The 12,869-nt window shown below is 45.2% G+C and overlaps 1 protein-coding gene across 4 annotated transcripts; it reads left to right on the forward strand.

Annotated features, from left to right (window-relative positions):
* The first annotated feature begins 5,145 nt into the window (after positions 1-5,145).
* On the forward strand, positions 5,146-10,699 carry LOC127935429 (tripartite motif-containing protein 16-like protein). 4 transcript variants are annotated; one of them, XM_052533304.1, is made up of 6 exons: positions 5,146-5,767; positions 6,364-6,459; positions 6,530-6,646; positions 8,249-8,402; positions 8,616-8,693; positions 9,035-10,699. In XM_052533304.1, the coding sequence occupies exons 1-6, from the start codon at positions 5,180-5,182 to the stop codon at positions 9,568-9,570; spliced, it is 1,569 nt and encodes a 522-aa protein (XP_052389264.1). In that variant the 5' UTR covers positions 5,146-5,179; the 3' UTR covers positions 9,571-10,699. The 4 variants fall into 4 exon arrangements, with proteins under 4 accessions (XP_052389264.1, XP_052389246.1, XP_052389235.1 ...); XM_052533286.1 differs by having other exon boundaries at positions 6,542-6,763; positions 9,035-10,695; XM_052533275.1 differs by having other exon boundaries at positions 6,530-6,763; positions 9,035-10,693.
* Positions 10,700-12,869: the final 2,170 nt, after the last annotated feature.

Genomic DNA, 12,869 nt, shown 5'->3' on the forward strand with positions numbered 1-12,869 from the left:
CAGTCGGCAGGGAATTCAGCACAACACCAGTTTTTCACTGCTATAGATGTGTGAGATGGCAGCTGGTTAGCGGGAGATATTATGTTCGATCTGAGACATTTCAGGCATTCGTCATGAATTTGTCACGCTGCCAGTCTTTGTTTTCCTGGGTGTTCCCTAGTGAGCTCACTTCCCCTTAGGCACTTCACCATAGGCACTTTAATTCCGCTAGTCTGGTTGTGTCTTCACAGTAATTGCACTCCAATTAGAATCGCACAGGTGTTGACAATACTCTGTCATTAGTTTCCCTTTATAGAGCTGTCTTTCTCTGTTGTCATCATGGAGTCCTTACCCTATGTGTCTCATGCTCTCGTTCCCCCAGACTTCCTCTACCTTCTCGTTCTTCCGAGTTCCCCGTTTCATCCGGTTCCCTTTTTGTTTGGTTTGTCTCTCAAGACAGTTTTATTTTGTATTTACCTGTTTGTGCAATAAACCTTACCTGCTATTGGATCTTACCCTTTCCTTGTGTTTTTCCCTTAACCCAACCGTGACAGAAGGACTCCATCATGCCTAGATCCAGCGGTGTGAGATTTCGAATCTGTTCCCCAGCCACCATGGAGGAACGGAGGAGGAGATTCCGGAACTTAACCACCCTTCATCAAAAGGGAAGCGAGGTGGGTGGCCTGGCGCAATTGTTTTGGACTTTGGCAGTCGGGTTAGGTTACAATGATGCAGCACTTAAAGATTTGTTTAATAATTGCCTGGATGATCCTTTACCTCAATGGGAGATGAAGGGGTTAGAGATCCTGGACTTTTGGGGGTTTACCAAATACCTGCACCATCGTGCTCAGTGGGATGCAACAACCACACCAGAAGTTCCAGACAAGACTGCCACCTGCCCAGCGCCACCGCACAAGATGGCCGCCAGCCCAGCGCCACAGCACAAGATGGCCGCCAGCCCAGCGCCACAGCACAAGATGGCCGCCAGCCCAGCGCCACAGCACAAGATGGCCGCCAGCCCAGCGCCACAGCACAGGATTGTCGCCAGCCCAGAGCCACAGCTTAAGATGGACGACTCAACGCCTGAGTCTCCAGACAAGGTGCCGCCGACTCGCCATCGTGGAGGACGGAGGAGGAGGAGACAGGCGTCGACCGTCCCTCAAGGCCTGGAGAAAGTCCCAGAGGCCGAGGCTGTTCCCGAGGCGGAGCCCGATGCAGTTCCCGAGGCGGAGCCCGATGCAGTTCCCGAGGCGGAGCCCGATGCAGTTCCCGAGGCGGAGCCCGAGGCGGTGCCCAATGCCGAGGTGGTGCCCAATGCCGAGGCGGTGCCCGATGCTGTTCCAGAGGCCGATACCGATGCTGTTCCCGAGGCGGTGCCCGAGGTGGTGCCCAATGCCGAGGCGGTGCCCGATGCAGTTCCCGAGGAGGTGCCCGATGCCGAGGCGGTGCCCGAGGCTGTTCCAGAGGCCGATGCGGTGCCCGATGCCGAGGCGGAGCCCGATGCTGTTCCCGAGGCCGATGCTGTGCCCGAGGCTGTTCCCGATGCCGAGGCGGTGCCCGATGCCGAGGCGGTGTCCGATGCCGAGGCGGTGCCCGATGCCGAGGCGGTGCCCGATGCCGAGGCGGAGCCCGATGCTGTTGCCGATGCAGTTCCCGAGGCGGTGCCCGATGCCGAGGCGGTGCCCGAGGCCGATGCTGTGCCCGAGGCTGTTCCCGATGCCGATGCAGTTCCCGAGGCGGTGCCCGATGCCGAGGCGGTGCCCGATGCCGAGGCGGAGCCCGATGCTGTTCCCGATGCCGATGCAGTTCCCGAGGCGGTGCCCGATGCCGAGGCGGTGCCCGATGCCGATGCGGTGCCCGATGCCGAGGCGGAGCCCGATGCTGTTCCCGATGCTGTTCCCGATGCCGAGGCGGTGCCCGATGCCGAGGCGGTGCCCGATGCCGAGGCGGAGCCCGATGCTGTTCCCGATGCCGATGCAGTTCCCGAGGCGGTGCCCGATGCCGAGGCGGTGCCCGAGGCCGATGCGGTGCCCGATGCCGAGGCGGTGCCCGATGCCGAGGCGGTGCCCGATGCCGAGGCGGAGCCCGATGCTGTTCCCGATGCCGATGCAGTTCCCGAGGCGGTACCCGATGCCGAGGCGGTGCCCGATGCCGAGGCGGTGCCCGATGCCGAGGCCGATGCTGTTCCCGAGGCCGATGCTGTTCCCGAGGCCGATGCTGTTCCCGAGGCGGTGCCCGATGCTGTTCCAGAGGCCGATGCTGTTCCCGATGCAGTTCCCGAGGCTGTTCCCGATGCCGATGCAGTTCCCGAGGCGGTGCCCGATGCCGAGGCGGAGCCCGATGCTGTTCCCGATGCCGATGCAGTTCCCGAGGCGGTGCCCGATGCCGAGGCGGTGCCCGATGCCGATGCGGTGCCCGATGCCGAGGCGGAGCCCGATGCTGTTCCAAAGGCCGATGCCGATGCTGTTCCCGATGCAGTTCCCGAGGCGGTGCCCGAGGCTGTTCCCGATGCCGATGCAGTTCCCGAGGCGGTGCCCGATGCCGAGGCGGTGCCCGATGCCGAGGCGGTGCCCGATGCTGTTCCAGAGGCCGATGCGGTGCCCGATGCCGAGGCGGTGCCCGATGCTGTTCCAGAGGCTGATGCGGTGCCCGATGCCGAGGCGGAGCCCGATGCTGTTCCAGAGGTCGAGGCCGACGCTGTTCCCGAGGCCGATGCTGTTCCAGAGGCCGATGCCGAGGCGGTGCCCGATGCCGAGGCGGTGCCCGATGCCGAGGCGGTGCCCGATGCCGAGGCGGTGCCCGATGCTGTTCCAGAGGCCGACGCGGTGTCCGATGCTGTTCCAGAGGCCGACGCGGTGCCCGATGCCGAGGCGGAGCCCGATGCTGTTCCCGAGGCCGATGCTGTTGCCGAGGCGGTGCCCGATGCTGATGCGGTGCCCGATACCGAGGCGGAGCCCGATGCTGTTCCAGAGGCCGATGCCGATGCTGTTCCCGATGCAGTTCCCGAGGCGGTGCCCGAGGCTGTTCCCGATGCCGATGCAGTTCCCGAGGCGGTGCCCGATGCCGAGGCGGTGCCCGATGCTGTTCCAGAGGCCGATGCGGTGCCCGATGCCGAGGCGGTGCCCGATGCTGTTCCAGAGGCCGATGCGGTGCCCGATGCCGAGGCGGAGCCCGATGCTGTTCCAGAGGCCGATGCGGTGCCCGAGGCGGTGCCCGAGGCGGTGCCCGAGGCTGTTCCAGAGGCCGATGCCGAGGCGGTGCCCGATGCCGAGGCGGTGCCCAAGGCCGAGGCGGTGTCCGATGCTTTTCCGGAGGCCGAGGCGGGGCCCGAAGCCGAGGCGGTGTCCGTTGCGGTTCTGGAGACCGAGGCGGGGCCCGAAACCTTTCCCGATGCGGTGCCGGAGGCCGTTCCCGATGCAGTGCCCGAGACCACTTCGCCCTGGGGGACTCCGACGGTGACCATGAGGACGTGGTGGTCATCCGCTCCGCTCTGGGGGACTCTGGCGGTGACCATGAGGACGTGGTGGTCTTCTGCTCCGCCCTGGTGGACTCCGGCCTCGACCACAAAGACGTGGTGGTCTTCCGCTCCGCCCTGGAGGGCTTTGACTTTGACCACAAGGCCGTGGTGGTCTTCCGCTCCGCCCTGGAGGGCTCTGGCCTTGACCACACGGCTGTGGTGGTCATCTGCTCCGTCCTGGTGGACGCCTCAACATGTCCTTCATGGACTTATGTTTTGTGTTTTTTGAGTTCTGTTTCTGTCTATTCCTTTTAGTTTAGTCTGGCCCTCCTTCCCTCCCCCTGAGCCTCCACCTGTCCGCCTCCCTCCTGGACTCCTTGTTTTGTGTGGCACCTTTCCATTTCTCCTGGTTGCTCCTGTCCCTGTTTTCTGTCCCTCCGTCCCTCCCCCTGGTCCGCCGCCGTTCCACCTCCCTCCTGCCTCTTTTTCTGTTGGGGTTTTCCTGGGTTTAGGTGGAGCATCTGGTAGCTGCTCCGTAGGGGAGGGGTAATGTCACGCTGCCAGTCTTTGTTTTCCTGGGTGTTCCCTAGTGAGCTCACTTCCCCTTAGGCACTTCACCATAGGCACTTTAATTCCGCTAGTCTGGTTGTGTCTTCACAGTAATTGCACTCCAATTAGAATCGCACAGGTGTTGACAATACTCTGTCATTAGTTTCCCTTTATAGAGCTGTCTTTCTCTGTTGTCATCATGGAGTCCTTACCCTATGTGTCTCATGCTCTCGTTCCCCCAGACTTCCTCTACCTTCTCGTTCTTCCGAGTTCCCCGTTTCATCCGGTTCCCTTTTTGTTTGGTTTGTCTCTCAAGACAGTTTTATTTTGTATTTACCTGTTTGTGCAATAAACCTTACCTGCTATTGGATCTTACCCTTTCCTTGTGTTTTTCCCTTAACCCAACCGTGACAGAATTAAATCAAAATTTCAAACAGTGTGGAAAAACCGACTGTCAAAATTGCTTTTATTGTGTTTGGTGTGGAAAAACGGAAATGTTTGTATGACTGTGTATTACGATTAAAATCATCAGATTTCAACTCATTTGCATTTGATTTACAAAATCTGTAAGCAGTGTTGGGAGTAACGCTTTACAAGTAACGTGAATTACGTAATCAGATTACTTTTTCAAGTAACTAGTAAAGTAATGCATTCGTTTTTAATTTACTTTTTCAAAGGAACACTAGTTACTTTGTTTTCCCATTTATTGACTGACAGCTCTCTTGTTCCCATGTTGAAATAAAATCAGAAGTGCAGAGGGGTTGTGTGTGCTGTGAAAACATGATGCTTACGTGATCATTGTGCATTTACTCATAATCTCACTTGTAGAAAACAGAATCAGTATTCCTCTACATAAATAAAAAATGTTAAATGCAAACTCAGAACATGATGCAAGCATGCAAGAGTTAAATAACACCAATGAGAAAGATGAGAAAATGTAATGCAAAAGTAACGCACTATTTAAATGCATTACTTTTAAAAGTAATTAACACTCTCTATAAGTATATTTCAGAATGATTTGTATGATTTGTTCCAGCTTAGGCTGGTTTTAGCTGGGGGGTTTTTTAGCAGTATGTTCATTGTAGTAGAAAAGACACACCTTTTGACAAACACACATCTTTTTGCACACGTCTCAAAACAGGAAATTTAGTTAAGAGAAACTGAAACTTACGTGTTGTTCCAGCCATTGTCTGTATGTGGAGGAACATGGCAGAAACAAGTATTTCAGTGGCTGAGGATCAGTTCAGCTGTTCAGTCTGTCTGGATCTACTGAAGGATCCAGTGACCATCCCCTGTGGACACAGTTACTGTATGAACTGCATTACAGACTGCTGGAATAAAGATCATCAGAGGGGAATTTACAGCTGCCCTCAGTGCAGACAGACCTTCACTCCAAGACCTGCTTTAAACAAGAATGTGATGCTGGCTGAAATGGTGGACAACCTGAAGAAGACAAGAACTGCTCTCATTTATGCTGGACCTGGAGATGTGGAGTGTGATGTCTGTACTGGAAGAAAACGCAGAGCTATAAAGTCCTGTCTGATGTGTCTGGAATCATACTGTCAAAGTCATTTTGAGTGTCATGAGGAATCTCGTGCAAGGAAACGACACAAAGTGACTGATGCCACTGGACGAATCCGGGAGATGATCTGCTCTCAACATGACAGACCACTGGAGGTTTTTTGTCGTACTGACCAGAAGTGTATTTGTTTGATGTGTCTGATGGATGACCATAAAAATCACAATACTGTTTCGGCTGAAGCAGAGAGGACAGAGAAACAGGTACGAACGTGTTAGTGCTTGCAGTTATTTTACCAAGTTACTGGGTAGTTAACAATGATATTGTCACACAATAATATACAGATTAACATTAGTGTAGTTCTGCGGTTTTGATCTGTGTACTCTTCATTGTGTGTGTGTGTCGGGGGGGGGGGTGTTTTTGTGACATATCAGGACACAACTCTGTATAATGACATGGGTATGACACAGGTATTACAAGGAGAGGGTGACTTATGAGGACATAACCCATGTCCCCATCTTTCAAAACGCTTATAAATGAATGAGTTTTTTTGAGAAAGAATAAATGCACATAGCTTCCGGTGAGGGTTAGGGTTAGGTGTAGGGTTGGTGTAGGGCCATAGAATATACAGTTTGTACAGTATAAAAACCACACTTTTCACATAAACAAACGTGTGTGTATTTCTTTCTTTAATGGAAAGGTGAACAAAAATAAATTGTTTCATAACTGTACTCCATGTAGCCTAATAGTTAAGAATATCTTGGTGTAGTAGGCTACTTGGTCCTACTGATAGATTTTGAGCTCCTTGTGGAAAACCTCTTCTCAAGTCTTCTAATGTATACAATTGATTGTTCATCAGAAACAGGTTGGAGAGACAGTGATAATTGTAAAGAAAAAAATTCAAGAGAGACAAACAGAGCTTCAGAAGCTGAGAAAGTCTGTGCAGAGTCACAAGGTATGTATAAGAGAAAAATAACTGTCAGAATGAAAGGTCTGATAGTGATTCTCTCTTTGTGTCATAACAGCGCTCCGCACAGGCAGCAGTGGAGCACAGTGAGAGGATCTTTACTGAACTGATCCGCTCCATTGAGAGAAGATGCTCTGAGGTGATACAGATGATCAGAGAACGAGAAAAGGCTGAAGTGAGTCGAGCTGAAGGACTCTTAGAGCAACTGCAGCAGGAGATTGATGATCTGGGGAGGAGAAATGCTGAGCTGAAGCAGCTTTTACACACAGACCATCATATCCATTTCCTACAGGTTTATTAAGATTTTATTATCACAGGCTGTACTGCATACTCTTTAATTGGCATTTGATTTGAGACACCATTAAAGCTTTTTTTTTTTATAATTGCCAATTGTTCTGATCAGTGCAAATGTTGTCAATAGTGTGTTGTGAAGAATAAGCCTAGCACTTATACATTCATTTACTGTTTGTGATGTTTTAAATTTCTTGGACTGTATTAATTAGTTTAGTTTAGTTTATTTGTTTAGCACATGTTTAGTACAAGTACAAAACTATGCAAGGAGGGAACGAAGCCACTCTAGGCTTGTACAGAGTTCCACTCCTGTTCATATTAACTCGAGACATGCAGACTAAACACTCAAACAAAACAAAACAAACAACAAACGAAACAAAGCAAGAGCATAAGCAAAAAACAACAACAACAAAACAACAATACAAAACAATAGTTCAATAACATAAAAGATTTTATCTAGCAAGTCTAGATAAAAATACAATAGAAAAACAAAAAAAGCAAGCACTACCTAGAAAGGACTACATAAAAGCATCAGGCTAGCAATAGAAGTCTCTTCAGATGCTTTTTGAAAACCGAATAAGAGGACATTGATCGCAACGATGGGCTTAACTCACTCCAGAGCTTAGGACCTCTAAAAGAAATATTAAATTGATGTCTTGTAGTTCGTGTGTAAGGTAAGACAAAAGTATTATTGCTATGTCTAGTTTGAAATGAGTGTACATGTGAAATAGGGATAAACAAACTCTGAAAGGAGTCTGGTAGATCTTGTTTCCTATATATAGACTTATGCATAAATAGACATGTTTGATAAATATTTACCTTATCAATAGGGAGAATTTTAAATTTATTGTAAAGGGGTGCCGAGGGAGCATATCTATTTGAATGAGAAATAAGTCTAAGATATTTCTTCTGTATGACTATTAATTTCTTCAGATAAGTAGGATAGGTAGCTGCCCAGACAATATTGCAATAATTAATGAATGGAAACAAAAAGCTATAATATAAGGTTAAAAAAGCTGAGGAATGAACTAAAGGACAAACCCTCCTCAATATACCCAACATTTTAGCTGACCTCTTAGATACGAAGTTAATATGGTTAGACCATTTAAGACCACTATCTATAATGACTCCCAAAAACTTGGTATGCTGAACCAATTCGATTTGAGTGTTATTAATAAAGATTTTAGATAATTCTATAGGATAATGTTTGTTAGTATTACAAAAAATCATAAAGTTGCATTTTTTTATATTGAGAGTAAGTTTATTCCATTGAAACCATTCCACAATGGAAGATAGTTCCTCATTGACCGTTTTGATTAAAATATTAAAGTCTTGGTGAGAAGCTACAAGATTTGTATCATCTGCAAATAGTACTGGAAGGAGTTTGGTACAAATCGTGGCCATATCATTAATATAAATTAAGAATAGAATTCCCATTTCCATGATAATTTACATATTTGCTTTTGTTGTCTTCTTATAAATGTAGAGTTTCCCGTTTCTTTCTGTTCCTCCTGCATCTTCAGAGAGCACCACTGTCAGTTCTCTACTCACTTATGATGATGTGAGAAGCTCTGTCTCTATAATTAGTAGGAAATTTGAGGATTTCTGCAGAGAGGAGATAGAAAAGATACCTGGTGGAGGTAAAGTACAGACTCATCTTGTAAAACAGAGTTAATATATGAATGAATTTATATTGTGTGTCAATAAAATAATAATTATTGATGACATTAAATAAATTGAAAATGATAATTACAACTCTGTTGTTATTAGTAGATTATTATTTTATTAATAGTAATATTAGTAGATGAATATTATTAAAATCACACTTTAAATATCTGTTTGTTTCTGTATAGTGAAATACAGTATTATTCCCAATATCAAAATCCTCACACCCATCACTGAACCCAAAACAAGAGAAGACTTCTTACACTGTAAGTGTTATAAATAATAATACAAATAAAGCAAACACAAGACAGATTTATACACATTAAAGGTGAAGTGTTATATTTTTGTATCAGTGTCAAACAGTATTGCATTAGGATTGTTTGAGTTGCCTGAGTTCGGGGTTTGGAGATGCTACAAACTCCCAACAATGGAATTTTTAATATGTTTTAAATATATTTTGGGAAAACCATTTCACGCGAAAACTTAATAATAGATCAGTGATCTGTTGTTGCTATACTTTTGTATCTTTGATGAATTGTTGCTTCACTTAATGTTTTAACAGTTAAGATTTCTTTATTAAAATGCAGATTGTCTTTTTTTCTATCAGATTACCATCAGTTTACTCTGGATTCAGAGTCAGTGCATAAAAACCTCTGTCTGTCTGAGGAGAACAAAGTGGCTGCTTGCACTGCTACAGTGCAGCCGTATCCAGATCATCCAGACAGATTTGATGTTTGGCCTCAGGTGTTGTGTAGAGAGAGTGTGTGTGGACGCTGTTACTGGGAGGTAGAGTGGAGTGGGACTCGCGGTGTGGGAATATCAGTGTCATATAAGAGCATCAGTAGGAAGGGACAGGATAATGAAAGTAAATTTGGATATAATGATCAGTCCTGGAGATTGTTCTGCTCTCACTCTGTATATTCATTTAGTTACAAAGACAAAAAAACTGAACTCCCTGTATTCCCCAGCTCCTGTAGAATAGGAGTGTATGTGGATCACAGAGCAGGAATTCTGTCCTTCTACAGCGTCTCTGACACAATGACCCTCATCCACAGAGTCCAGACAGCATTCACTCAAACGCTCTATCCTGGGTTTGGCATAACTCAGGACTCAACTGTGAAACTGTGTCATTTAGCAGTATAGATAAAGTAGAGATTCTACAAATCCTCACAATATGACAGTTATGGACTATATATTATGGAGCAAGAATATATTTATAATACTTAGTGTATTACTTATTGTATCACATTCTGGAAAAAAGGGAGAAAACAGGACCCAATTACTCTGCAAATATCGCATTTTGTGAAAAATAAAAATGTACTTTTCAATACTGACCACCCAGCTAACAATTTTTGATTCCCATAACATTCTCAGGACATTAGTTTTTGGTTCCCAGAATGTTAGTTTTTGGTTACCAGAACATTACTTTTTATGGTTTGTTTTTGGTTAGCCAGCAAAGTTGTCTTAACGTCCCCAGAATGTTATTTTAAACGTTTGTTTTTGTTTCCCAGAACATTATTATAACATTCCCCTCACCTCTTTACTCTGATATGATCACCCTGCTGTACATCAGTCTTCATCCAGCATAGTCGTGACCCAGTAGACGGCATGGAAATTATCTGTATCTTGGCCTACGCTTAATCAGAATAATAAAAAACACATCTTGTGTATATCAACCATCATATGTAAGATTAAATCAAATTAAATCTGTCCATTAATATTTAAGATTACGGAGTAGGCCTACCCAGATTTTAAATGTCTTCAGCACCAAATAAAAATTACTTCAACACATAAAATATTAAATTTATTCACCAAAAGTTTGGACACACCTTCTCATTTAAAGAGTTTTCTTTATTTTCATGACTATGAAAATTGTAGAGTCACACTGAAGGCATCAAGGGCTATTTGACCAAGAAGGAGAGTGATGGGGCGCTGCGCCAGATGACCTGGCCTCCACAGTCACCGGACCTGAACCCAATCGAGATGGTTTAGGGGTGAGCTGGACCGCAGACAGAAGGCAAAAGGGCCAACAAGTGCTAAGCATCTCTCGGGGAACTCCTTCAAGACTGTTGGAAAACCATTTCAGGTGTCTACCTCTTGAAGCTCATCAAGAGAATGCCAAGAGTGTGCAAAGCAGTAATCAAAGCAGAAGATGGCTACTTTGAAGAACCTAGAATATGACATATTTTCAGTTGTTTCAAACTTTTTTGTTATGTATATAATTCCATATATAATTCCACATGTGTTAATTCATAGTTTTGATGCCTTCAGTGTGAATCTACAATTTTCATAATCATGAAAATAAAGAAAACTCTTTGAATGAGAAGGTGTGTCCACACTTTTGGTCTGTACTGTATATATATATTAGGGGTGGTGAAAAAAATCGATTATTGATTAATCGCGAGTATGTTATGGACGAGTATGAATCGATTATTACATTTTCAAAAATCGTTTTTTTTTTTTTTTTTTTGCATTATTTTATTTTGTAAAAAAAATTATACCGGGAGTTGAACGTCACGAACGCGCCCAGTTCCAGTTAGCAAGCAGCCAGAACAGGTGTGTAAAATGGAAAAACCAGGAGCGAGCAACCAACCGAACCACCCAGCTCCATCTGGGCTCAAAGCAAGCGTGTGGATTTATTTTGGTTTTCATGGCAGGAGCTATAACCCTCTTGGCGCCATGGTCGAGTTTACTCGACAAGATGTGGCACTGAATAAAACGGCCTATTTTGTCAAATAGGGTGTCAAATTTCACGCGACCTCCCCTGCACCAGATAGCAGACATGTAATACTTAATCTCTGACTCAAAAAAACGTAATGCTCCTTAACAAAATCTTCGAGAGCGCATTGAATCAGTGCGAAAAAAAGCGGAGCTAGTGTGAGAGTGAGCCATTTTATCTGACCAATGTTGTCAACGTCAGCGAGTATTGGCATTAGATTATTATTATTATCATTATTATTTTTATTATTATCTAATGGCATCAATAAAGCTTCAATAAACCCGCAATGAAGTGTTGCGACTTCTATTCGCGGACACTGATTCTGAAGGGGAATATCTGTATCCAGAAGATGACGGTGATATTGAAAGTGAAAGTACACCAAGCACAAACGGTGAATCCTTTGCCCAATGTAAATGGTCCTTTGCAAAATGTCAGAGGTGTGAACAATGTTTGCAGGGGTCGGAGTGTTCATTGCGAAATTATCAGGCGTGTTAGTGTTGCGGGGACGAAGCGGGAGATTTTTTCCGCGCTAGACGTATATTTGTCTTCTGACCGCACCTCTCCGCAATCGCGGTGACAGTATTGTAGTGGAAACTTTGTCTAATGCCTCTGGGTATGTTAGACGAGGTCGAAGTATTCATAGGACAGGTAGGAGGCAAGGTGGGGAGTCGCAATGACCCTGACAGTAGTCCGAGCTGTGCACACTCGGCGCGTGCGCGAGGCAGATCTGGCCGCGCTCCTCATAGCAGAAGCAGAGGCGATGTGACACGGGGCATAGATTTTGAACTAAAAAGGTCTTGTCTACTTGTGTTTGTGTGTCATATGAATAATATATATGTGCCCCATACATGGAATCAGAGTGCCTGCTGCATGTAGTAAACTGAAAATCCCAACCGCTACAAGCATTCGGTTTGTTTCTACCATTTATTAGTAATGATTTACACAGTTTGTTTACTACTTACTGTTGTGAAATGGAAAATCAATAATCGTTAATCGAGAATCGTTAATAATCGAAAATCGACTGTAATCGAATCGGGACTTCAATAATCGTAATCGAATCGAATCGGGAAATCAGACAGATTAACCACCCCTAATATATATATATATATATATATATATATATATATATATATATATATATATATATATATATATATAAAATAAAAATAAAAAATACTTGATTTAAAAGTAGGATATCAGTTATTACATTCATTCTTACCACTGAAGTGTGCTGTTTGTGCCTCTGGCTTAACATCATGGCTTAACATCATGTTCTCTTCAGTTAGGCATTTTAAATCCTACCGAGATCATATTTACTCTCATAAATACATTAATTTTAAGTAATAATTCAATAAAGAGATCGATAAATGTGTGAAAGAGCTAAAAACCAGCTAAGACCAGTTACAATGACAATGGCCAAAACCATTTCAAACCATGTTAAAGCATGTTTCTAGCCTCTTTAGCAAAATGCTTGCACGTTGTTGACATTTTTATTTTCTAATCCACCTAAAACCAGTTAATTCTGTTAAAAAATACAGCTAAAAACCAGGTAAGACCAGCGTGACGGGCCAAAACCACTTTAAAACCATGTTAAAAGCATGTTTTTAGCCTGATTAGCAAGTTACTAGCATGTGTTGTTAACAAATTTCTGTGCTAATCCAAAACCAGCTAAAACCAGTTGATTTAGTTAAAAAAAATGACTAAGACTAGCGTGACAGTGGCC

Source organism: Carassius gibelio, chromosome A2 (assembly GCF_023724105.1).
Source record: "Carassius gibelio isolate Cgi1373 ecotype wild population from Czech Republic chromosome A2, carGib1.2-hapl.c, whole genome shotgun sequence".
NCBI lineage: Eukaryota > Metazoa > Chordata > Actinopteri > Cypriniformes > Cyprinidae > Carassius > Carassius gibelio.